Source organism: Balaenoptera borealis (genome assembly GCF_965194805.1).
Source record: "Balaenoptera borealis genome assembly, chromosome: 1".
In the NCBI taxonomy this organism is placed as follows: Eukaryota; Metazoa; Chordata; class Mammalia; order Artiodactyla; family Balaenopteridae; genus Balaenoptera; species Balaenoptera borealis.
Genome location: NC_138860.1, coordinates 55,067,409 through 55,094,475, shown reverse-complemented (window position 1 = coordinate 55,094,475; position 27,067 = coordinate 55,067,409). Strand labels below are relative to the sequence as shown.

The 27,067-nt window shown below is 37.4% G+C and overlaps 1 protein-coding gene across 4 annotated transcripts in view; it reads right to left on the bottom strand.

Annotated features, from left to right (window-relative positions):
* Nucleotides 1–1,114: 1,114 nt before the first annotated feature.
* Nucleotides 1,115–27,067, bottom strand: part of COP1 (COP1 E3 ubiquitin ligase) — a 268,642-nt gene continuing 242,689 nt past the window's right edge. For all 4 annotated transcript variants that reach the window (XM_082385646.1, XM_082385645.1, XM_082385644.1 and 1 more), the window contains 2 exons: nucleotides 3,648–3,692; nucleotides 1,115–1,472 (listed from right to left, as the gene is read on the bottom strand). In XM_082385646.1, coding sequence (XP_082241772.1) covers nucleotides 1,455–1,472; nucleotides 3,648–3,692 — 63 coding nt within the window. In that variant the 3' untranslated portion in view covers nucleotides 1,115–1,454. The remainder of the gene's footprint in view (nucleotides 1,473–3,647; nucleotides 3,693–27,067) is intronic.

The following is a 27,067-nucleotide window of genomic DNA, read 5'->3' as shown; positions in this document are numbered from 1 at the left end:
ATAATACATAGTATATGTACCCTATTACTTTCCTAAAAGTCAGAAAGTTCTAAATTCCAAAACGCATTTGGCCCAAGGGCTTCAGATAATGAAATGTGAACCTGCAGTAGGTTTCAATAATTTTAAATAGAGGGATACATGGGATATTCTGATCACCCTTATTATCCATATACTTATCACACCAAGCTTTTCCAAGTGCCTGTTTTTATAAAATACATGTGGCATATAATTCTGTTTATATCTTTTTCTAAAAAGTGTTCAGACTTAAAGTAGCTCAAACAGAAAGCTTCACATTACTTTTGCTTGACCTGCTACTCTTAAGTTCTTTCCTTTTACAAACTGAAAACAATGTGTGAAATTAACTAGACAGTCTAAGAGATTATATGGCTTGGAAATTTGGATAATAGGGCTTCAATTTCTTTTCCTCTAAGTGAGAGGCTGGCAAACCATGGTCTGTGGGCCTCCACGCATTTCATAAACAGCTTATGCCCATTTGTTTATATATGATCTGTCTGTGGCTGCTTTTCTGCCACAATGGCAGAGTTGTGTAGTTGTGGCAGAGACCATATGACCTGCAAAGCCTAAAATATTTACTATCTGTCCCTTTATGGAAAAAGTTTGCTGACCTTTGCTCAAAGTTGATCACCCCACGATGGTACTAATACCTATGACTATCTGATAGCCATGATTTTATAAAATAAGTTGGTTTGTCTACATTTAGGGCTTATTTAGGGCCTTATGGGTAACATTTCAAAGGAAAAGACAGAGATAGCTGTCACAGACTGATATTCCCTTTCTGTTTGAATGTGGTCTCAACAGGTCAAAATGTTAGACCCTTGGCCAGATCCAGAGGGACTGAGGTATCTGGTACTTGCTGATAATATAAATCTGGTCAGAGAATGAAGAGAGAACTTCATAAAGTAATTAATCTTTCTACCTACTGTAAACATTAAATTCACAGAAAAGAATCCATATACTTTATGTTGATATGCATAATTCCAAAGAGGTGGGGAAATATGGACCTTAAAAATTATTCATCAGTACATTATACTATAGTTCATGTGTGCTACTTCTTGAAAAGATAAAATTATCTCTTGCCACATTGGACAAAAAGTTTCCCAGCTCAGCTGTGGCTCAATAAACTTTTATTATTTTTTGTTATTTATTTTTATTCAAAAGAATTTGTTTCCCTATCACAAAAATTAGATAACCATACCACCAACAGCAGCAAAGTCCGTAGAGTTACATGGATGGTGGAGAGTTCACTGGGTATTCCCAATGTCCCAAAGGTCATAAAGGAGGGAAAAAAAGGAAAAGAAAAAAATACTCAAAACAAATCCAAAACCCATGATGACTTTGGGGAGAGACATCACATGACAGTTTCTGTCTTCTCTTATTGTCAGCTGCAGATGTACTTCAGCCGGATCAAGTACAATTCAACTTGAGTAAACCCTTCATACCAACTCTAGCACCTAACAGGGAGAAAAAAGAATCAGTATAATAAAATAGTTTTAAAATATAGGAAGAGTTTAATCAGTCTTTATTATATTGTAAATGGAGAACCAAATCAAGTAGACTTTTCCCAACTGCTTTGGCTAAAATCAAAGAATTTGAAGGGATTAGACATTAATCCATTCTTACTTTCAATTCAATAGTCGCATGAACTCTTTCAGATTAGTTATCTCCACAGTCAACAAAAGAGCCTTCAAGATAAACTACATAAAACATATAGATAAATGAACTGACTGATGCATAGCATGAATATAATATTTTTGGAATACTATATTGGTATCTTTCCACATTCATAAGAAAAAGTTTAAGTATTGCTGTTTAGAATTTTAATCCATTTACTTCTTGCACTGATAAACATTTTATAGTGATCAAGGTATACAGGACCTAAAATCTTGTCTTTTCCTATTGCTTCATTTATTTTCTAGTCAAGCATCTGGATGTTGAGATATTTTGTTAGCTATTAGAGTTAAAGTAGTACCTTATCATATGAAAAAGTTGTGCTAAAACTAAAAATAAGAATTATACTTCAATAAAGATGTATAAAAAGTAAATTAAATAAAAATAAGAAGAAGCAATGATCAGTTATAAAAAGAGTAGAAGAAATGGCTGAGAAAGGACATCGAACATGCGGACAATTATGAGCACTGTCAAAAAGGATTATGTTAGATGGAGACTGTAATTCTAGGTGGCAAAGAATTAAAGGAGCAACTTGTCTTCTGCCGTGCTAAGGCTTGACTTATATCTGTGCTTTCATAATGCTTTTTGTCTTTACATTTGCCAAGCACGCTACTTTACGTAAGAGGTCAATGCTGTTGAACAAAAATCTTAGATTTGTCGCTGAGATCCTATAAGTATGTATGTAGCTTTGAGCTTTCTGTAGATACATTAGCAATCCCAATTGCCTCAAAGGCCAAGCTTGTTGAAGAATACAGTACAGCTTTTTCAATACATGCCTTGCCATGAGAATAAAGTAAAGAAAAACTGAGAGACTATAGAGAGCCACTTAAAACAGAGATTCCAAGATCTTCTACCATCTTGCTTGAGGCTTCCAGAACACAGCCCTGGCTCTCTAATGAAGTTTTCCAAATAGAGAAACTGGCTGCATAAAAAGAAGTATACCATGTAAATTAATTTGACCAGCTAACAGTGCAGTTCTGCTTTGAGTTTGCTCATTTCATCTCTGTAGGACAATGTGTGAGGCTTGGATTTGCTCTCTTGGTTGCTGGGTCATTCTCCACTCAGGATGAGTGGAAGGAAGCCATGGCAAAATTAATGCTAATTGGCAGGAAAATAGATACATATTATTTAAAAAATACATCCTAACACTTCTGTATCAGCAGAGAATATGTGGAAAGAACTGGTACCCACAGAATAAGTGCTAATCAAACCCATGTACTAAAAACCCCCTCCAAAATGGTGTTTTGTTTAAAAGCTCACTGCTTAGCTCAGGATTTATTTATCCAATGTATTGTGCCCAAGTGCTGAATATCCAATGGTATAACTAGATAAAATTTTTACTTCCTTGAACTCCTAACTACAAAGAAAAGTATGTGGAAAACTATATATGAATTTGGGAATGAGACTGTGAGCAAAGAGACATTAAAGTTTTCAGATTACGACAATGGCATAATCACATGATCAATCAATTTTCAACGGAACACTAGAATACCTTTTCTTCCCCTAGCAACTGAGGAAAAATCTCCTTGTCATGGAAGAGAAGGAAGAGAAACATGAGGAAGAGAAGAGTAAAATCAGAGTAAGACATTTTAAAACCTGGTGAATGTCTAAGCATCTGCTGCTGTATCTTGGATCTTGTTCCCTGAACACCCTGTGGGGTAGCTGCACTGGCATGATAGAAGCTCAGCAGTGCTCGCCCCACCGTGAATGCTTAACAGTCTTCGTCTGTTTTTCATCCTGACCGCCTTTCAATCTCTTCAGCACTCGTATAGCCTCTAACAAGTACTATCATCTTCCCCATAGTTGCAAGCTACCTATTCTTTTCCCCTTCAATCAAAGCCATTTCCAAGTAGACAGAGACCCATGATTTGGCATGCTCTCTAAGGCTTAGTACAACTCTGCATTTCCATGTTATAGTCTGTTACAGCCTAAAAATGGAGATGTATAAAATAGCTTACCTTAATTGTACCCTGACTGTTAGCAGCAATCAGCACATTGGACTCCTAGAAAAGAACAAGAACTTTTAGAGTATAGAGAAGGATTTCCTGGAGGGCAGTCCAGGAGAATAATTTAATCTTCATCCTTCTTTCTTCACTTCACCCTAAGAAGCCAATACAATCTAAACTGGAAAACCAACTTTAACACGTTTTTAACTACGAATTACAAATACAAAATCCAATATTTTGAAGATTAAGTTTTAATAAAAAAATTAAGTTGGAAGCAGAGTAGGAAACTTTCAAATGTAAAGAAAAATAAAAGAGAAACAGATTGCCACTAGGAGGAAAGCCAAGAGAAACAAAGACTGAAATAAAAATAACTTGAGAAAAACAAAGTACACAATCCTTTCCACAGAAAACTCCCCCTTCATTCACTTTCTCCCATAAGACACCAGTAACTGGCATAAATCTCTATTGCTAGCTATTTGGTATTAGAAAAACAAAATAAAACAGAATGTGAATATTCATCTGGGAGAAAAAAGGCTATCTTTCTTTTTAATTATTCTATCACTCACTATATGCATTTTTAACAACCTTGGTGATTACTTGAAATAGAATGCATGTGGTTACATATTTTTTAAAATATTCTAAGCCTTAAGAAAAAACTATCTCTGGAAGGTAGAAAGGGTGGAAAAAGAAATAGACAAGATTGAGTTTACCAGAGAGAATCTCATTGAGTAGGAAGAGCTAGGACATGCCTTCCACTGGAAACAGAGTCTAATAGGCTCTGAGCTTGGGAGTGTAGACAAGTCTTTTTGCTTTTAAGAGCAGGCGGCCAGAAGGAGGTAAGCAGACTCAAAACTGCAATAGGGGCCATATGGCTGATGGGAAGACCAAGTCCAAATAATAGCTTTCAGAAACACAGAAAGTGGTCAAACTTCACTGAAGGACAGGATCTGTCTGAATACCCTACAGGTTTCATCAGAAAGTGATGAAGAGAAGAAAGAAAACTCTTGATCTGTATTCTGGGAAAGTTATTTCAGCCAATTTGAGTTAAACCTTAGTTTCTTTGATACAAGGCATCTGTGCTCTACAAACTTCTACATTTCTATCTTTTAACTTTCTCTTTGATTCCTAGTAGAGTCACTTTTGAAAAATGCTCACCTTGTTGCTACTGGTGAAGAGGAAATAAATAATTTCTTCCACTAACCCCCAAATTTGGGGGATCAGAATATTCCTTGAATGCAGTCAGTGGTGATAGCATCAATGGTCAGTTGTATCAAGAAGGAATAAAGACATATGTTTCTTCTGGAGGTGGGCATGGGAATTGCTGATGATGGAGTTTGGAACACACAACCCCCAAATATGGCACTGTGGCATATTAAATACTTCAAGCCAAAGGAGTTTGAGAAAAATGGCAGAAGCGGGAAGGTCACTCTGACCTCCCATATCCCTCACCCTTTTCCCCTAAAACAGGTCATAAAACCCTCATGTGGGAGGTGCCCTCCCTATAACCAGAGTAAAGGAGCATCCTTATCTCCAACGACAAAGGAATGCTAAGAAGAATCCAAATCAACAGGCCTTGCCAAGTTTCCCGCAGCTTACTACTCCTGAGTGCAATTACCTCACACCCCTGAACCTATCACACATTGCTACATGACTACCCACTCTTCACAAACACAGCAGAAAATACACAGGTCTATATCCTTGGGTCTTCATTTCCTTATGAAGGCTCCCATGTCATGTAAAACATATTAAATAAACCTGTATGCTTTTCTCCTGTTAATTTGTCTCTGTCAGCATAATCTTCAGACCCAGCCAAGGACCCTAAGAGGGTTAGGGAATACTTTTCTCCCCTACATTGATATTTTCTTAGCTGAGCTTTTCCCTTAAATCAGCACATGTATTCTTGAAAATAGTAACACAGGTAATATAACATTCACTAGTAGAATTAGTTTTAATATCCACTTCAGGGAATTATGGGCTATTACTGGGGCTGAATGTGCATAGAATTAATACCTCCATATTGGGGGGGGGTGTGTGTGGTTGGAATAAGGGATATTCCCAAATGCCCCTTATTTAACAACTCTTTTAGTAAACTGAGTTCAGAAAGTGGTTGGAGTGAGTTTGAGGTACCCTTAGGGAATATAATAACTCACTCTGAGCTGCTCCAGAGGTGGAATTTCTATGTCTGCCTCAGAAAACAAAAAGAGGCACTGTGGTGTAATGTGGATTTCTTTCTAGCAAGAACTTTAAACAAGCTGTGTTACATCACAACTGCCACCAGAGAACCCAGGAATGATTCTTCTGTGAGCACCATCCAGAAATGAAGCTACAAACAGATCAATCTAGTTTCTGTTTGAAGAAAGACTCCTGTCTCCAAGAAAGCAACTACCATCATTAGATGCTGCAGTCACCAAGAATTGCTCCCTCTGCTATGGGAACACATAATGTCAGGATAATGAAAAATGTATAAGCCAAAGCTCTCTCTCTCTTTCTGCCATTTTGGTTCTAGTCACCTTTTAATGCAGAAGAAGGCAGAAAAACCTGGTGGAGATGAAGATTCACCCTGAGGGTAAGGGGGAATCCACTTCTGCCAGTTATAGAGATTATGAATGACATAAATTTGTAATTCTTAGTGGAAGAATGTTTGAAAAATGTGATATATTATCATACAGTATGAAAGAGTATGCTCAATACATATTAGAAAAATCTAGTTAGATCACCACATAAGAGGGATTTGAAGTCTGTACAATTACTACACTAAACCCAAGAAGGAAGACATCTGATGACTAGCCAACATAAATAAACGATGTCTTTTTATAACCTGAGGACTATTATGGCATTAAGAGGTGGCCATATTAGGTGCTACCAGAGTTAACTCTAAACACCTTTTCCTGTGGAGACAGATAAATACCTCATTTACAAATAAGCCAACGCAGAAAGTGATTGCTCAGTTGGAATCGTCTTTTAGGACTAACATATAAGTGACAGAGTGTCCAAGGAAATTTTAGAAACACTCAAAACTATTCAAATTAACAAACAATGAAAGAAAAATAAGAGCTTCACTTCTCAGTATGCCCCTCCCTCCAAAGACCATGAACTTATTAAAAAGGGATTTAGGATTAAACTGTCTTTCAGATAGCTAGATATTAGCTTAAGATAAATGAATTTTTACATGCAACAGAAAAACAAAACCAGGTATTTTACTTTAGCATAGAGGTACAGAAGTGATATGTACAAGGTTATCACTGTAGGTTTTGAGTGATTCTTGTTTGCATTTTGAATGACTAGTAATTCTTAGCTGTAGCTGTACCATGCCAGAGCCCTAATATAAGTTCTGGTTGAATGGGTTGTTTTTACTTGCTAAATAAAATTAAAATGCTAGCCAGTAATTCTCATTATTTTCTCCCTCTTTCTTGGAAACTGGCAGTTTTGCTGCAAAGCCCTCCTCAAGGTTAAGATAATAATGCAACTACTATTTTCTTCTTAAGATAAAGAAATTAAGAAAAGACAATAGACAAATCAGCAGCAAGTTTTTTATAGAAGTAGAAGACACATACATAAACATATACCAACTTGCTTATAAAGCCAGAGATATATGTTAACTTATACTAAAACAAAACTAGCATCCACTGGAACAGTTTCCTCTTTGCCAGCTTGCCTATAAAAGTGTCATTATAGGGCTTCCCTGGTGGCGCAGTGGTTGAGAATCTGCCTGCCAATGCAGGGCACACGGGTTCGAGCTCTGGTCTGGGAAGATCCCACATGCCGCGGAGCTACTAGGCCCGTGAGCCACAACTACTGAGCCTGCGCGTCTGGAGCCTGTGCCCCGCAACGGGAGAGGCCATGACAGTGAAAGGCCCGCGCACCGCGATGAAGAGTGGCCCCCTCTTGCCGCAACTAGAGAAAGCCCTCGCACAGAAACGAAGACCCAACACAGCCAAAAATAAATAAATTAATTAATTAAATTTAAAAAAAAAGTGTCATTATAGCTACTACATTAAAATCCTGAGCAAGTTGAGAATTAACAATTACTCACTTAGTTTGCAATTGGAGGATTTATTCCTAGAGATAGATAATTGATTTTAAATGTGAAGCAATTTCACTAGATATATGAATATGTAATTTAAAAAGCTTCTATTTCTGGCTGTGATAGAATAAATGGAATGGATTTGCTCTCCTACTTTAAGCAACTAGAAAACTGAACAAAATACATGAGACAGCGCTGGACAACAGGCAGCACTGGACTGTGATCACTGCAAGAGGAGGAACAGAAAAGGTCAGTCCTCTCATCACCCTGGCTTTCTGCCTAGAGGCAACTTCTGGAACACACAGCAAGGGAGGGAGAATCCAAATAGAGCCCAGAGGAATCTGAGCAGACCACAGCAGACTAAGTTGAGGAGACAGAGGTGTAAGCACAGAGTATCTGTAGGGCAGCTGGAATTTGTAGGGCAAAGTACCACAGAAGAGAAAGCTACTTAAAAGTAGAGTTCCAGGAATCTGTACTGGGGTCCCCTTGATTGTACATCAGAATAAACAACTGTGTGTTCATAGGGTGAAACTACACAAAGCCAGACAAATAACAATGAACAGGGAAAGTACAACTACTGAGAATCTACATTATCAAATGCCAGAGTTCACACAGGGTTAGGAGATGTTTGAGTTCTGACCAACCAGAGTGAAGAGAACATTCAGTACCCTCAATGAACATTCAGGGCATTTATCAGAGTCCCCAGAAGGGTCATGCCTTATCAGTAGGGCTAAACTAGCCTTAAGGCAAATGTTTCTCTAGACCAGGGATCAGCAAACTGATCCTGTGGACCAAATCCAGCCCACTGCCTGTATTTTGTATTTCAGTTTTAGTAGAACCCAGCCATGGTCATTAGTTTACAGTTGGCCCTCTGGTTCCACATCTGCAGATTTAGCCAACAGTGGATCAAAAATATTTGGAAAAAAAAAATCTAGACAGTTCCAAAATGCAAGACTTGAATTTGCTATTTCCTGGCAACTATTTACATTTCATTTACAACTATTTACATAGCATTTACATTGTATTAGGTATTATAAATAATTTAGAGATGACTTAAAGTATACAGGAGGATGTGCTAGATTATATGTAGATACTATGCCATTTTATATAAAAGACTTGAGCATCCACAGATTTTGGTATCTGTCAGGGGTCCTTAAACCAATTCCTGTGCATACCAAGGACTGAGGGTATATATTGTCTATAGCTGCTCTTGCACTACAGTAGCAGAACTGAGGAACTGCAACAAAGACCATATAGCCTGCAAAGTGTAAAATATTTGCAATATTTAATTGCAAGGACTAAAATATTAGTCCTTTAAGAAAAAGTTTTGCTAACTGCTACTTTAGAGTCATCCTAATAAAGTTTAAAAACAAGTGTCAAAAGAATCAAGTTTATCTCCAAAAACTTAACTTTCTGTCAAAACAAACTTCAATACTCTTAAAAAATTTCAACAAAATCTAGACATTCAACAATAAAGCATTCACAATGTGTAGCATTCAAGAGGCAACAAGCATGACCTATAATGAGGAAAAATTCAATGAACAGAAACAGATCTAGAAATGACAAAGACTATAAAAGTAGCAAATGAGGACTTTTAAAGCAAGTATAATTATATTCAAATATTTAAAAGGAAACAATGAACTTAATGAGAAGAGAAATGGAAGACAGAAGTATTTCAGGTGGAATTTCTCCACCTGAAAAGTACAGTATCTGAAATGAAAAATCAATTGGATGGGCATAACAATAGTTAAAACAGTGAAGAATAAAACACCAATAAATGTGACAACACAGAAAAAAAAAAAAAATCCCAACTGAAGCAGAGGGAGAAAAGGCTGGGAAGAAAGAAAGAAAAAAAGATTAGTATTTGAGTGAACAGTAGGACAATATACAATCTAGTAAATGTGTAATTGGAAACCCAAACAAAGGAGAAGGGGCAGAAAAGGTATATGAAGATATAAGACTAAAAATTTTCCAAATTTGAAAACTGTAAACCCACAATCTAAGAAGCTCAATATTCCAGTGGGAAAAAAGCACAGCACCACGTTAAGACATCACATCATAAACTACTACAAATGAGTGAAAAAGAGAAAATCTTGAAAACTGCCAGAGAAAAAAAGGACACATTATGTAGGGAGATCAGAAGGGGGAGCTCCCACATCCTACAATGATTATAGCAGAGCCTAGCAGGAAAAAGAAAGACTCCCTCTTCTTGCCTGGCAAGAGCTCAGCCAATGAGAGACCATCACAACTCAGCTAAGAAAAAGTCATGGACTCTTTGTTTACTATAGCTCCCCCAACTTCCTCTACCCTTCTATAAAAGAGTTCTCTTCTCCATTTTTGCTGGGAACTTGCATGTGCCTTGCCATGATTGTAGACCCTGAATTGCAATTCTGTGATCCTGTATAAACCCACTTTTGCTGGAGAAATAACTGACGGTCTATTTGTTTCAGGTCAACATTTCAGTGGCCCATATGGGGATCCAGACAAGACCCCCCAACAACTCCAAGGCTGGTGAGCAAATAGGTGCAGTACCCACACTGAACCCATTGTCACTAACTGCTTTTCTTGCAGACCTTGGGGTTTGAGGGTAAGTCTTTCTCTTGGATTTAAGCTTGCACCCTCTTTGTGGTTTTGAAGCTCACAAGATTTTATTCAGGATATATTGTAAGGCTTTGTCCTTTCTGGTTAAGTCCCTGTTCTGTAGGTAAGTACTCATTTGGCACTTTGGGCTGATTATTGAAATCATGCTGTCCTGACTGAAACTGTGAGCCTTCAGCCTGTTCCTTTTGGAACAGGGGTGTTTCACTGGAACTGTGCCAGTTAAGCCTTTGGCCTGACTCCTTCAGGACTGGGCTGCTCTAGTGGAACTGTGCTATTAAGCTTTCAGCCTGCCTCCTTCAGAATTAGGCTGTTTCATTAGAGCTGTGCAGTCTTCAGCGTGGCTCCTTCTATACCAGACTGCTCCCTTAGGACTGGCTGATATTACGTCTGCAGGCTGTTTGGGCTATTTGAGCTGTTTAGGCTGTTTGAAAATTATTCTTTTATTCTAGAGAAAAACTTGGATCCCAGTTACCTAAATATTTTAAGGGTGTCCCCCGCCCTTAGGGGACTCTGGTCAATTTTATATTTAAAAACCAAGGTCCTTCTTCATTCACATTTCTAACTAAATGGACCAACCTAACCAAAGACAATTTAGAACATCAGTGGCCATTATAGGGAACTTTTGAAATCCCTAAATTTACTTTTATAAAAACCAAATGAGGGACTTCCCTGGTGGCAGAGTGGTTAAGAATCCACCTGCCAATGCAGGCGACACAGGTTTGAGCCCTGCTCCGGGAAGATCCCGCATGCTGCGGAGCAACTAAGCCCATGTGCCACAACTACTGAGTCTGTGCTCTAGAGCCCGCGAGCCACAACTACTGAGCCCGTGCTCTAGAGCCCGCGAGCCACAACTACTGAGCCCGTGTGCCACAACTACTAAGCCTGCGCTCTAGAGCCTGTGAGCCACAATTACTGAAGCCCGTGTGCCTAGAGCCGGTGCTCCGCAACAAGAGAAGCCACTGCAATGAGAAGCCTGCACACCACAAGGAATAGTAGCTCCTGCTTGCCGCAACTATAGAAAGCCCGCGCGCAGCAACAAAGACCCAAAACAGCCATAAATAAATAAATAAATAAATTTATTTATTTATTAAAAAAACCCCAAAAAACAAATGACTCTGACATCTTTTATTTGTTCCATTTCTGATGGTACTAGAGCTGACCCTGGAAACACTGATCATCTGTCACTACTGAATCAGCTACCACCCTCCTTATGGGCAAAATCTCTAACTAATATTGGCAAAATTCACAGTGCACCTCCCATCAAGGTTCAAACAGATTCCTCAAAACCTCTTCTCCAAATTAACCAATATCTTTTAAGTAATAAAGCAGCTCTTCAAGGCATAAAATCCCTGATAGATTACAAGGCTCAAGGTCTCATTATCCCTTGTACTAGTTTCTGTAATACTCCCATTTTACTGGTGAGAAAACCTAAGGGCAGAGGGTGGGGTTTTGTCTAGGACTTTTGAGTGATAAACAATGTTGTTATCCCTCCATGCTCTGTTGTTCCGAACTCTCATATGTTACTAACATCTATTCCCACTGGAAGCAAATTCTTTACTGTAACAGATTTATATAATGCATTCTTTAGTATTCCAGTTGAAGCTAGCCGATACCATTTTGCCTTTACTTGGGAAGAAAAACAACTCACCTGGGCAGTAATGCTTGCTCAAGGTTTTACTGAATATCCTTACTTCTCACAAATCCTGAAGGCTGATCTGCATGATATAAAGTTCCCTAGAGGTTCTACTTTGTTGCAATATATGGATGATTTGCTTCTTTACTCTCCTTCTCAAGCCTCCTCACAAGATAGCATCCACTTGCAAAAGCTTTTAGCATTAAAGGGACATAAGGCTGCCAAGGAAAAATTGCCGCTTGCCCAGATGATGACTCAATATTTAGGGTATCTAATATTAGAACAAGGGCTACACCTAGATCCAGAAGGTTTCATGGTGTCCTAAGTTTATCAAAACCCCAAACTCAGTCTAGTTGGTTACTGCCAAAGCTGGATTTCAAATTTCTCTCTTATGGCCAAACCTCTATATGTTTTACTTGACAACAGCAACAACCCTGAACCAACTTTATGGGAAAAACCGGATGACATAGCCTTTAAAGGCCTTAAAGGAGAGTTTGATGAACCTACCTACCCTTGGGCATCCCAATTACCAGATTCTCTTTTTCCTTTTTGTTTGTGAAAAGGAAGGAAATGGGGCTTCCCTGGTGGCACAGTGGTTAAGAATCCACCTGCCAACGCAGGGGACATGTGTTCGAGCCCTGGTCCAGGAAGATTCCCACATGCCACGGAGCAACGAAGCCTGTGTGCCACAACTACTGAGCCTGCGCTCTAGAGCCTCCGAGCCACAACTACTGAGCCCGAGTGCCACAACTACTGAAGCCTGTGCACCTAGAGCCCGTGCTCCACAGCAAGAGAAGCCACCGCAATGAGAAGCCCGTGCACCGCAACGAAGAGCAGCCCCCGCTCGCTGCAACTAGAGAAAGCCCGCGTGCAGCCATGAAGACCCAACGCAGCCAAAAATAAATAAATAAAATAATTAAAAAAAAAAAAAAAAGGAAATGTCCCTGGGGTACTCACTCCATAACACAGGGACCACCATCAACCCAGAGGGTATTATAGGCAGCAACTGGACCCTGTGGCATGGGGATAACTTCTTTGCCTTATAGCCATTATGGCCACCAAAAAAATCATCGTGGGATCCCCTTTAATGAGGTATGCTGTCTTTAAAGGAACCAAGAGCAGTGAAACCCCTGTCATGGTCCAAAGGGACATTTCTCCAAATGATAACTTAGAAAAATTGGCTAGAGAAGTCCAACAATTGACCTCAGAGAAGGAAAAATAAGATTGGAAATTAAACAGTTATTAGTTTAATAAAAAGAGAAACCTCTGGTTTGGACCAGGTAACAATCCAGTCCTATTGGAGACTCTAAAATTCCCACTCCAAACCACTGTACATGCATTAAACTATTGGTTTATTGATAAAATAATAGCATTCATGAATCAATATTGGTGGGGAAAACATTAAAAAGGCCTCATAAAGTGCCTACTTCACTTGTTCCACTTGTCTAAAATACAACACAGGGTAGCCTGTTCATTCTGCTCCCACACATTCCAGACTACCTAATGGACCATTCAAGGTCTGGCAAGTGGATTTCATACAACTTTCTTTGTCTTGTGGAAATAAATATATTTCAGTCATGGTCTGTATGTTTTCACACTGGACGGAAGCCTTTTCTTACAGACAGGCTACTGCCTCTTTTGTGGCTAATGTGCTCTTGGAAAAGATTATCCCTACCTGGGAACTCCTCTTGAACTTCATAATAATCAAGGAACCCATTACACTGGTTAGGTATTTCAACAAGTCTGCACTGTTTGGCTGGATTGACAACACTTTCACTACACTTACCACTGTTAATCCTCTGGTTTAGTCGAATGCACTAATGGCATTACTAAGACTAAACTGGAAAAATTCATAAAGGCCCTCCAAATTCCTTAGCCAAAAGCACTGCCACTGGTCTTCCTAAATCTTAGATCCACCCCCTTTTAGAACTCAAAAACTCTCACCCTTTGAGATAGTCATAGGATGCTCAATGCCCTTGGCTCCTGCTTCTTTACCCAAAACTGATAAATGGAAAGATACTCAACTGTTTCTATTAAAAGTAACCATGTTTTAGTACAACAATCTTTTCACAATGTACTCCCAGAAGATGAAGACCTTAAGCATTCACACTTTGCAACATAGAGATTTCATCTATTGGAAAAGATACCTCCCAGAAAGACTCTCTTCAACCTTGCTGGAAAGTTCCCTATCAGGTACTGCTAAACAACCCTTGTGCTTCCAAACTCCAGGGAATAGACTCTTGATTCACATGACACACCAAAAAAAAAAAAAGTACCAAACCCTAATTGGACCTGTATATCATCTGGTGACCTGAAAGTAAAGACTTCCCAGAATTGAAGCAGATGATATCTGATGAAACAGCTTTCCCAAGATATCTGGACCATGCCTGTTGGAAATTTGTCTAAACAACCTTTGATGATGACATAACACTTCAGATGATCTCAATGTCTATGATCTTGATAGCATATGGTCTTTTTTTTTCCATTAAATTATTATATAATTTAGAGAGTAAATATGGTCTATTTTTGCTTCTTTCCAATAGAATACATTTGATCACAATTTTTTTTTTATACAGCAGGTTCTTATTAGTCATCAATTTTATACATATCAGTGTATACATGTCAATCCCAATCATGCAATTCATCACACCACCACCCCCACCTCCCCACAGATTTCTCCCCTTGGGGTCCATACGTTTGTTCTCTACATCTGTGTCTCAATTTCTGCCCTGAAAACCGGTTCATCTGTACCATTTTTCTAGGTTCCACATGCATGCGTTAATACAAGATATTTGTTTTTCTCTTTCTGACTTACTTCACTCTGTATGACAGTCTCTAGATCCATCCACGTCTCAAATGATGCAATTTCGTTCCTTTTTATGGCTGAGTAATATTCCATTGTATATATGTACCACTTCTTCTTTATCCATTCATCTGTCGATGAACAGTTCGGTTGCTTCAATGACCTGGCTATTGTAAATAGTGTTGCAATGAACATTGGGGTGCATGTGTCTTTTTAAATTATGGTTTTCTCTGGGTATATGCCCAGTAGTGGGATTGCTGGATCATATGGTAATTCTATTTTTAGTTCCTTAAGGAACGTCCATACAGTTCTCCATAGTGGCTGTATCAGTTTACATTCCCACCAACAGTGAAAGAGGGTTCCCTTTTCTCCACACCCTCTCCAGCACTTGTTGTTTGTAGATTTTCTGATGAAACCCATTCTAACTGGTGTGAGGTGATACCTCACTGTAGTTTTGATTTGCATTTCTCTAATAATTCGTGATGTTGAGCAGCTTTTTATATGCTTCTTGGCCATCTGTATGTCTTCTTTGGAGAAATGTCTATTTAGGTCTTCTGCCCATTTTTGGATTGGGTTGTTTGTTTTTTTAATATCAAGCTGCATGAGCTGTTTATATATTTTGGAGATTAATCCTTTGTCCGTGGATTTGTTTGCAAATATTTTCTCCCATTCTGAGGGTTGTCTTTTCGTCTTGTTTATGGTTTCCTTTGCTGTGCAAAGGCTTTGAAGTTTCATTAGGTCCCATTTATTTTTGGTTTTATTTCCATTACTCTAGGAGGTGGATCAAAAAAGATCTTGCTGTGAATTATGTCAAAGGGTGTTCTTCCTATGTTTTCCTCTAGGAGCTTTATAGTGTCCGGTCTTACATTTAGGTCTCTAATCCATTTTGAGTTTCTTTTTGTGTATGGTGTTAGGGAGTGTTCTAATTTCATTCTTTTTCATGTAGCTGTCCAGTTTTCCCAGCACCACTTATTGAAGAAGATGTCTTTTCTCCATTGTATATCCTTGCCTCGTTTGTCATAGATTAGTTGACCATAGGTGCATGGGTTTATCTCTGGGCTTTCTATCTTGTTCCATTGATCTATGTTTCTGTTTTTGTGCCAGTACCATATTGTCTTGATTACTGTAGCTTTGTAGTATAGTCTGAAGTCAGGGAGTCTGATTCCTCCAGCTCCGTTTTTTTCCCTCAAGACTGCTTTGGCTATTCGGGGTCTTTTGTGTCTCCATACAAATTTTAAGATGATTTGTTCTAGCTCTGTAAAAAATGCCATTGGTAATTTGATAGGGATTGCATTGAATCTGTAGATTGCTTTGGGTAGTATAGTCATTTTCACAATATTGATTCTTCCAATCCAAGAACATGGTATTTCTCTCCATCTGTTGGTATCATCTTTAATCTCTTTCATCAGTGTCTTATAGTTTTCTGCATACAGGTCTTTTGTCTCCCTAGGTAGATTTATTCCTAGGTATTTTATTCTTTTTGTTGCAATGGAAAATGGGAGTGTTTCCTTAATTTCTCTTTCAGATATTTCATCATCAGTGTATAGGAGTGCAAGAGATTTCTGTGCATTAATTTTGTATCCTGTAACTTTACCAAATTCATTGATTAGCTCTACTAGCTTTCTGGTGGCATCTTTAGGATTCTCTATATATAGTATCATGTCATCTGCAAACAGTGACAGTTTTACTTCTTCTTTTCCAATCTGTATTCTTTTTATTTCTTTTTCTTCTCTGATTGCTGTGGCTAGGACTTCCAAAACTATGTTGAATAATAGCGGTGAGACTGGACATCCTTGTCTTGTTCCTGATCTTAGAGGAAATGTTTTCAGTTTTTCACCATTGAGAATGATGTTTGTTGTGGGTTTGTTGTATATGGCCTTTATTATATTGAGGTAGGTTCCCTCTATGCCCACTTTCTGGAGAGTTTTTATCATAAATGGGTATTGAATTTTGTCAAAAGCTTTTTCTGCATCTACTGAGATGATCATATGGTTTTTATTCTTCAATTTGTTAACATGGTGTATCACATTGATTGATTTGCATATATTGAAGAATCCTTGCATCCCTTTGATAAATCCCACTTGATCATGGTGTATGATCCTTTTAATGCATTGTTGGATTCTGTTTGCTAGTATTTTGTTGAGGATTTTTGCATCTATATTCATCAGTGATATTGGTCTGTAATTTTCTTTGTTTGTAGTATCTTTGTCTGGTTTTGGTATCAGGGTGATGGTGGCCTCATAGAATGAGTTTGGGAGTGTTCCTTCCTCTGCAATTTTTTGGAAGAGTTTGAGAAGGATGGTTTTAGCTCTTCTCTAAATGTTTCATAGAATTCACCTGTGAAGCCATCTGGTCCTGGGCTTTTGTTTGTTGGAAGGTTTTTAATCACAGTTTCAATTTCATTACTTGTGATTGGTCTGTTCATATTTTCTATTTCTTCCTGGTACAGTCTTGGAAGGTTATACCTTTCTAAAAATTTGTCCATTTCTTCCAGGTTGTCCATTTTATTGGCATAGAGTTGCTTGTAGTAGTCTCTTAGGATGCTTTGTATTTCTGCGGTGTCTGTTGTAACTTCTCCTTTTTCATTGCTAATTTATGGATTTGAGTCCTCTCCCTCTTTTTCTTGATGAGTCTGGCTAATGGTTTATCAATTTTGTTTATCTTCTCAAAGTACCAGCTTTTAGGGTTATTGATCTTTGCTAGTGTTTTCTTTGTTTCTATTTCATTTACTTCTGCTCTCATCTTTATGGTTTCCTTCCTTCTACTAACTTTGGGTTTTGTTTGTTCTTCTTTCTCTAGTTTCTTTAGGTGAAAGGTTATTTATTTGAGATTTTTCTTGTTTCTTGAGGTAGGCTTGTATAGCTATAAACTTCCATCTTAGAACTGCTTTTGCTACATCCCATAGGTTTTGGATCATCGTGTTTTCATTGTCATCTGTCTCTAGGTATTTTCTGATTTCCTCTTTGATTTCTTCAGTGATCTCTTGGTATTTTAGTAACGTAGTGTTTAGCCTCCATGTGTTTGTGTTTTTTACGTTTTTTCCCTTGTAATTGATTTCTAATCTCATAGAGCTGTGGCCAGACAAGATGGTTGATATGATTTCAATGTTCTTAAATTTACTGAGGCTTGATTTATGACCCAGGATGTGATCTATCCTGAAGAATGTTCCGTGCGCACTTGAGAAGAAAGTGTAATCTGCTGCTTTTGGATGGAATGTCCTATAAATATCAATTAAATCTAACTGGTCTATTGTGTCATTTAAACCTTCTGTTTCCTTATTTATTTTCATTTTGGATGATCTGTCCATTGGTGTAAGCGGGGTGTTAAAGTCCCCCACTATTATTGTTTTACTGTCGATCTCCTCTTTTACAGCTGTTAGCAGTTGCCTTATGTATTGTGGTGCTCCTATGTTGGGTGCATATATATTTATAATTGTTATATCTTTTTCTTGGATTGATCCCTTGATCATTATGTAGTGTCCTTCCTTGTGTCTTGTAACATTCTTTTTTTTAAAGTCTATTTTATGTGATATGAGTATTGCTACCCCAGCTTTCTTTTGATTTCCATGTGCATGGAATATCTTTTTCCATCCCCTCACATTCAGCCTGTATGTGTCCCTAGGTCTGAAGTGGGTCGCTTGTAGACAGCATATATATGGGTCTTGTTTTTGTATCCATTCAGCAAGCCTTTGTCTTTTTGTTGGAGCATTTAATCCATTCACGTTTAAGGTAATTATCGATATGTATGTTCCTATGACCATTTTCTTAATTGTTTTGGGTTTGTTTTTGTAGGTCCTTTTCTTCTCTTGTGTTTCCCACTTAGAGAAGTTCCTTTAGCATTTGTTGTAGAGCTGGTTTGGTGATGGTGAATTCTCTTAGCTTTTGCTTGTCTTTAAAGCTTTTGATTTCTCCATCGAATCTGAATGAGATCCTTGCCAGGTAGAGTAATCTTGGATGTAGGTTCTTCCCTTTCATCACTTTAAGTATTTCATGCCACTCCTTTCTGGCTTGTAGAGTTTCTGCTGAGAAATCAGCTGTTAACCTTACGGGAGTTCCCTTGTATGTTATTTGTCGTTTTTCCCTTGCTGCTTTCAACAATTTTTCTTTGTCTTTAATTTTTGCCAATTTGATTACTATGTGTCTCGGCGTGTTTCTCCTTGGGTTTATCCTGTATGGCACTCACTGCGCTTCCTGGACTTGGGTGGCTATTTCCTTTCCCATATTTGGGAAGTTTTCGACTATAATCTCTTCAAATATTTTCTCGGGTCCTTTCTCTCTCTCTTCTCCTTCTGGGACCCCTATAATTCGAATGTTGTTGCATTTAATGTTGTCCCAGAGGTCTCTTAGGCTGTCTTCATTTCTTTTCATTCTTTTTTCTTTAGTCTGTTCCGCAGCAGTGAATTCCACCATTCTGTCTTCCAGGTCACTTATCCGTTCTTCTGCCTCAGTTATTCTGCTATTGATTCCTTCTACTGTAGTTTTCATTTCAGTTACTGTATTGGTCATCTCTGTTTGTTTGTTCTTTAATTCTTCTAGGTCTTTGTTAATCATTTCTTGCATCTTCTCAATCTTTGCCTCCATTCTCTTTCCGAGGTCCTGGATCATCTTCACTATCATTATTCTGAATTCTTTTTCTGGAAGGTGGCCTATCTCCACTTCATTTCGTTGTTTTTCTGGGGTTTTATCTTGTTCCTTCATCTGGTACATAGCCCTCTGCCTTTTCATCTTGTCTATCTTTCTGTGAATGTGGTTTTTGTTCCACAGGCTGCAGGACTCTAGTTCTTCTTGCTTCTGCTGTCTGTCCTCTGGTGGATGAGGCTATGTAAGGGGCTTTTGCAGGTTTCTTGATGGGAGGGACTGGTCACCATATAGTCTTTACATAAAAAGTGCGTAAGAGGTCTCCCTCCTATCTCTCCTTGTTACTGAAATGTGACCTCAATAGATTCCCAATCTCTGCACTTTCCCTCTGATGTGAGACACTACAACCAGGAAAAGTCTTTCCTGGCATCGAGGGGAAAAAACTTCTGAAACTGGAAAACCTGATTCATGTTCAGCAATGCTTTCACAGAAAGATCTTGATCAAAAGGGGGAAATGTAAAAGACTTAAATAGAAACCTCAATTAAAATAGAGTTGGAAGACCAGAAGGGGCAGCTCTCACACCCTATGACGAGAGCAGAGCCCAAGAGGAAGAAGAAAGACTCTTTCTTGTTGCCTGCCAACAGTTCAGCCAATGAGAGACAGTCACAACTCAGCCAATAAAAGGACAAGGACTCTTTGTTTACTATAGCCCTCACAACTTCCTTTTCCCCTCTATAAAGAGTTCTCCTCTCCATTTTGTTGGGGACTTGCACGTGACTCACCATAGTTGCAAACTCTGAATTGCAATTCTTTGATGATCCTGAATAAACCCATTTTTGCTACAGAAATAACTGGCAATCTGTTTTAGGTCCACAATTACATATAGAGGAACAAGATCACCAATTTGTCAGCAGAAGCAATGCTAGCCAATACAATATATCTTTTTAAGATGATGAAAGAAAAAACCTGTCAACCTAGAAATATTATTTAAAAATAAAGATATTTTGAGACAAACTAAAGCTGAGATAGCAGCAGATATGCACTGTAAGAACTGTTAAAGGAAGTTCTTATAACACATGAAAACTCAGATTTAAACAAAATGATGAAGAGTGCTGGAAATGATCAATATGTGCGTAAATATAAAAGATGTTTGCTTATTTGTCTTTTAATTTTCTTAACAGATAATTGCCTGTTTAAAGCATAAATAATAACAATGCATTATGTTATGTTATAATAAACAGAAGTAACATATAGGACAGCAAAAGTACACAGGATAGAAGGGGAAAATAGATGTATATTGGAAGGTTCTTCCGTAATATAAAGTGGTATAATCTGATGACAGACTGTGATAAGTTAAACATGAATATTATAAACCTTAGAGAAACCACTAGAAAAGTAAAAGAAACAGTATAGCTAATAAGCTATTAAAGGAGATAAAATGAATTATAAATACTTAATTAAAAAAAAGAAAATGAGGAATACGGGGACAAAGAACAGATAGGACAAATAGACAACAAATAGCAAGATGGCAGACAAATACCCAACAAGTAAATGTAGATGGTCTAAACACTACAATTAAAAGGCAGAGATGATAAGACTTGATAAAAGAGCAAGAGCAACTCTACGCTATCTGTAAGAAACACACTTTAAATTAAAAAAAAAGATTTTTAAAATGAGAAGATACACCATGCAAACATTAATCATAAGAAAGCTGTGATGGCTCTACTACTATCTGAAAAAGTAGACTTCTGACCTAAATAGACATTTCTCCGAAGAAGATATACAGACTGCCAACAAACACATGAAAGGATGCTCAACATCGCTAATCATTAGAGAAATGCAAATCAAAACTACAATGAGGTATCACCTCACACCAGTCATAAGGGCCATCATCAAAAAATCTACAAACGATAAATGCTGGAGAGGGTGTGGAGAAAAGGGAACCCTCTGGCACTGTTGGTGGGAATGTAAATTGATACAGCCACTATGGACAACAGTATGGAGGTTCCTTAAAAAACTAAAAATAGAACTACCATATGACCCAGCAATCCCACTACTGGGCATATACCCTGAGAAAACCATAGTTCAAAAAGAGTCATGTACCACAATGTTCACTGAAGCTCTATTTACAATAGCCAGGATGCGGAAGCAACCTAAGTGTCCATGGACAGATGAATGGATTAAGAAGATGTGGCACATATATACAATGGAATATTATTCAGCCATAAAAAGAAACGAAATTGAGTTATTTGTAGTGAGGTGGATGGACCTAGAGTCTGTCATACAGAGTGAAGTAAGTCAGAAAGAGAAAAACAAATACCATATGCTAACACATATATATGGACTCTAAAAAAAGAAAAAAATGGTTCTAGAGAACCTAGGGGCAGGACAGGAATAAAGATGCAGACATAGAGAATGGACTTGAGGACATGGGGAGGGGGAAGGGTAAGCTGGGACGAAGTGAGAGAGTGGCATGGACATATATACACTACCAAATGTAAAGGTAGCTAGTGGGAAGTAGCTGCATAGCACAGGGAGATCAGCTCGGTGCTTTGTGACCACCTAGAAGGGTGGGATAGGGAGGATGGGAGGGAGACACAAGAGGGGGGAGATATGGGGATATATGTATATGTATAGCTGATTCACTTTGTTATACAGCAGAAACTAACACACCATTGTAAAGCAATTATACCCCAATAAAAATTTTTAAAAATAATAAATAAATGAACTAATACTTGATAAATTAAAAAAAAAAAAAAGAAAATGAAAAAGAAAAAGTAGATTTCTGGGAATTCCCTGGCAGTCCAGTGGTTAGGACTTGGAGCTTTCACTGCTGTGGCCCAGCTTCAATCCCTGGTCACGGAACTAAGATCCCACGAGCTGTGTGGTGCACCCAAAAAAAAAAAAAAGAAAAAAGAAAAAGTAGACTTCAGGACAAGGAACATAACCAGGAATAAGAGTAATATTTTATAATTAAATAAGGGTCAATTTTTTTAAAAATCCTAAATGCGTATATATGTAAAACAGAGCTTCAAGATACACAAAGCAAAAACTGACAGAACTGAATTGGAACAGATAACTCCACACTTGTGTTTGCAGATTTCAACACTCTTCTGTCAATAGTTCAAAGAATAAGTAGAGAGAAAGTCAAAAAAGATATAAAAGATGAAAAATAGTATCAGAAACAAATTGAACAAATTAATATTTACATAAAATCTTAAATGGCAAAAATATGCATTCTTTTCAAGTGCCTGTAAACTATTTACCAAGACAAACTATGTGCCAGACCATTAAACAAATCTCAGTACATTTAAAAGAATGAAACTATACAAGTGTGGTCTCTGACCAAACAGACCTAGAGTAGAAATCAATAACAAGAGACACCTGGCACAAATCTCCAAATACTTGGAGATTTAAAAACACATTCTTAAGTAACTCAGGGCTCAAAAAAGAAATCACAAGGAAATGAGAAACAGTATTGAACTAAAAGATATTGAAAACACAATATATTAAAACTTATGTAATACAGCTACAACAATGCTTAGATAGGAAATTATATCTCTTAATGTCTATATTAGTAAAGCAGAAAGTTTAACATTAATAATGTAATAACTTGCAGCTTAACTTATGAAGCTAGGGAAAAAGCAAATTACAGAAAACACAAGTATAAATATGGTAGTAATAAAAAGCAGAAACCAATAAAATAAAAAGACAAAAATAGGTAAAAAATTATTAAAACCAAAAGCTAGTTCTTGAAATAAAGTTGATAAATCTCTACAAAAAGAGAGAAAATGTAAGGTAACAATATCAGGAATGAAGGTATATCACTAGACATCCTACAGATGTTAAAAAAGATAGAGAATAAATAGAAACAACTTTATGCCAATAAAATTGACATATAGTGAAATAAATAAATCCTATGAAAGATGCAATTCCCCAAAATCAAAGAACAAATCAGAAAATAGAGGAGGAAGGAACACTTCCAAATTCAGTTTGCGAGTCAAACAAAGCAAAAGACATTATTAAAAAATTACAGACCAGTTACCTTTATAAACAGACGTGTAAACCTGTAACAAAATCTCAGTAAACATAATCAGCCATATATAAAAAGAATAATATATCATGCCCAAGTGGTTTCTATCCAGATATTCTAGTTGGTTTAACAATTTTTTTTAGATAATGAATGCAATTAACATTTTTAACAGAATAGAAGAGAAAAATCATGTAATTACAATTGACATGGAAAATGCATTTGACAGAATTCAACACATTCATAATAAAAACTCTCAGGAAACTAAGAATAGAAAGGAATTTCCTCAAGGTGATAAGGAATACCTATGAACAACTTCCAGCTAACATTATACTTAATGGTGAAATGTTAAACTCTTTCTCTCTCAGACTGGGAGCAAGGGGAGGATGCGTGCATTCACCACTTCTATCTAACACTATATTAGAGGTCCTACCCAGTGCAATCGTCAAAGAATTGTCTTTATTTGTAAATGACATGGCTGCCTATGTAGAACATCTTTAAAAATCTTCAAAACAGCTGCTACAACTAATACACTGACCCAGTAGGGTTGTCAGATATAAGGTCATTATATGAAAATCAATTTATTTCTATAAACTAGCAGTGAATATTTAGCAAATGAAATTTTTTAAAAACACCATTTATAATAACATCAAAGTATAAACTGCTTAGAGACAAACCTAAAATATAAGTAAGACCTACGTGTTGACAATTATAAAACAACACTGAGAGATATTAAAGAATACCTAAATAAACTGACATATATACCATATTCATGGACCAGACACTCCCATAAAATAAGGATGGTTTTATGTATAAGCCTTGGTACTCATGATGATAAACAACTTTTTTTTAACCTGAAGAAACAGATACTTATTAAACAAAATCAGAATATACCCCTTTCCTTATTTAGTTTTTTTTCCCAAATGTTGATAAGCATTATGTTAAACTGACTTCTCCTCTCAGAATGAGAATAATAAATAATTCTGTAGAAAGAATGGAATATTTTATATTAACAAATCAAATATTTAAACCAAGTGGAAAAATTTCTATAAAAAGTTGATCAAGAAGAAATAGAAAACATGAATCATCCTACAGGCATTAAAAAAAAAAAAAAAGAATCAACTGTCAAAAAATTTTTCCGGGCTTCCCTGGTGGCACAGTGGTTGAGCGTCTGCCTGCCAATGCAGGGGACACGGGTTCGAGCCCTGGTCTGGGAAGATCCCACATGCCGTGAAGCGACTAGGCCCGTGAGCCACAACTACTGAGCCTGCGCGTCTGGAGCCTGTGTTCCGCAACAAGAGAGGCCGCGATAGTGAGAGGCCCACGCACCGCGATGAAGAGTGGTCCCCACTTGCCACAACTAGAGAAAGCCCTCGCACAGAAACGAAGACCCAACACAGCCATAAATAAATAAATAGATGAATAAAATTAAAAAAAAAAAAGAATGGCCTGTCTAAACAGGCTCTATACATCCTTTAAAAAAAAAAAATTTTTTTTCCACCTCAGGCTTATATGATTTTACCTACAATTTCAATCAAATAGTCAAGAAAGGAGTAATTCCAATCGTACACAAATCTTCCACAGGAAAGAAAAGAAAGGCGCATTCCCTAACTTGTTTTATGAAGCTAATGTAACTATAAAATCAAAACTTGACAAGGACAATGCAATACAGAAAAATTATAGGCCAATGTTATTCATGAAAATAGATGGAAAAATCCTAAACAAAATAGCAGGAAGTCAGTTTTAACAATGTGTAAGGATAATATATCTTAAACAAGTTGGGCTTATTCCAACAATGCAAGATTGGTTTAACATTAGAAAAAAAAATGTTACCTATTTTTACATCAATATTTCAAAGAGAAATATATCATCTTCAATAGGTACAAAAGAAAGCAATAATATACTTCAGCATTCATATATGATAATAAATCTTAACAAGCTGACAACTGAAAAAGAAACTTCCTTCTAAGGGTATCTACAAAAATCCTAAAGCAGAAATCATATATAATCATGACATATTCAAAAGTTTTCCCTTTGGTGAGTAACAAGATAATGATGCCAGATATCAACATTTCCATTCAGTATTATACTAAAGCTCCTGGCCATTGGAATAAGTCAAAATGAATAAAATGTATCAAGGTACCAAAACTGGAAAGGTAGATTAAACTTTCATTACTTGTGGATCATATTATTGTGTACATAAAAAAATACAAGAAAATGTAGAAATGAGTAATTAAAATTGATAAGAGTTTAGCAAGATTGCTGGATTTAAAAATGGGGACAATAATGCACCATTCTTCAGGGACTGTTATGATACCTTCTCTCTTAAAATAAAAAATTGGTTTACTTGAATAGACAGAATACATGTGTGGTAAAAATCCAAACAGTACAAAAGAATAGAGAAGTGAGCATCTCCCACCTCCCTGTTCTGAGTCCCTGAAGCAATTACTATGATTAGATATGAAATCTTTCCAAATAAATTAGCATCATTACTGTGAAGTTCAATTGTATGGTAATTATCTACTGATTCTTTCCTCTTCTTATCTTGTTTGAGTTTAGGGTATCAAACAACTCTACTTCCAATTTGGGATCTCATCCTTGTTAAAGTGACAAGCTATATTTTATATTCAATTCTAAGCCCCTTGATCACCTAAGAGAGGTCTTTCGGCCTCTCTTACCAAAAAAAGCAGCTCCACAGAATTCACTTCTGTATTCTGGGACATATTAGTAATTGGCCATCAGAACGAAATGGGCCTAAATCTGTATCCCTAAAGTCAAATTAACAAAATATGCAGACAAACTATGCTATACAGACAGCTCAAGTGGCAGAGTGGAATAAACACAGTCACTGTAGTCAGATACACTTGAGTTCAAAGCTCTAACACTTCCAAACTATGTCATCTTGGACAAGTTACCAAACCTCTCTGAATCTCAGTCTCCTCAACTGTAAAATAAAACTGAGCTAATGAAAACTGAGCTAATAGAGCTAAGGGAAAGGAAAAGGGAAAAGGGAAAGGGAAGAGGGAAGAGGGAAGAGGGAAGAGGGAAGAGGGAAGGGAAGGGAGAAAAACTTGAGGGCTTCCCTGGTGGCACAGTGGTTAAGAATCCGCCTGCTAATGCAGGGGACACGGGTTCGAGCCCTGGTCCGGGAAGATCCCACGTGCCGCGGAGCAACTAAGCCCATGCGTCATAACTGCTGAGCCTGCGCTCTAGAGCCCGCGAGCCACAACTACTGAAGCCCGCGCGCCTAGAGCCCGTGCTCTGCAACAAGAGAAGCCACCCAATGAGAATCCCATGCACCGCAACGAAGAGTAGCCCCTGCTCGCCGCAACTAGAGAAAAGCCCGCACACAGCAACAAAGACCCAACACAGCCAAAAATAAAAATAAATAAATAAATTTACTTTAAAAAAAAAAAAGAAAAGAAAAAAAGGAAAACTTGAGCTGAGTTGTTATGATTAAATGAGACACATATGTATCTGGCATATAGAATGCATCTTATAAGTGATTGTTTTTAAGTGAGGGAAAGTTCTTTTTAAAAAAGAGAAGGTAGTCAAAACTCAAAAATCATGAGAAGATGAAAGATTGTTTAATAATAATTGGTTATTAGATTTGGGCATTAGATGATATTAGTGACCTCAGAGGCAACTCTACCTAATGGTCAAAACTGTAGGATAAAGGGCCTTTGCACAAGTCCTTGGAGCTAACTCAGCCTTTAGAACTTAGCTTTGACAGAAGCTTCTGGAAAAAGCTTTCCCTCATCTC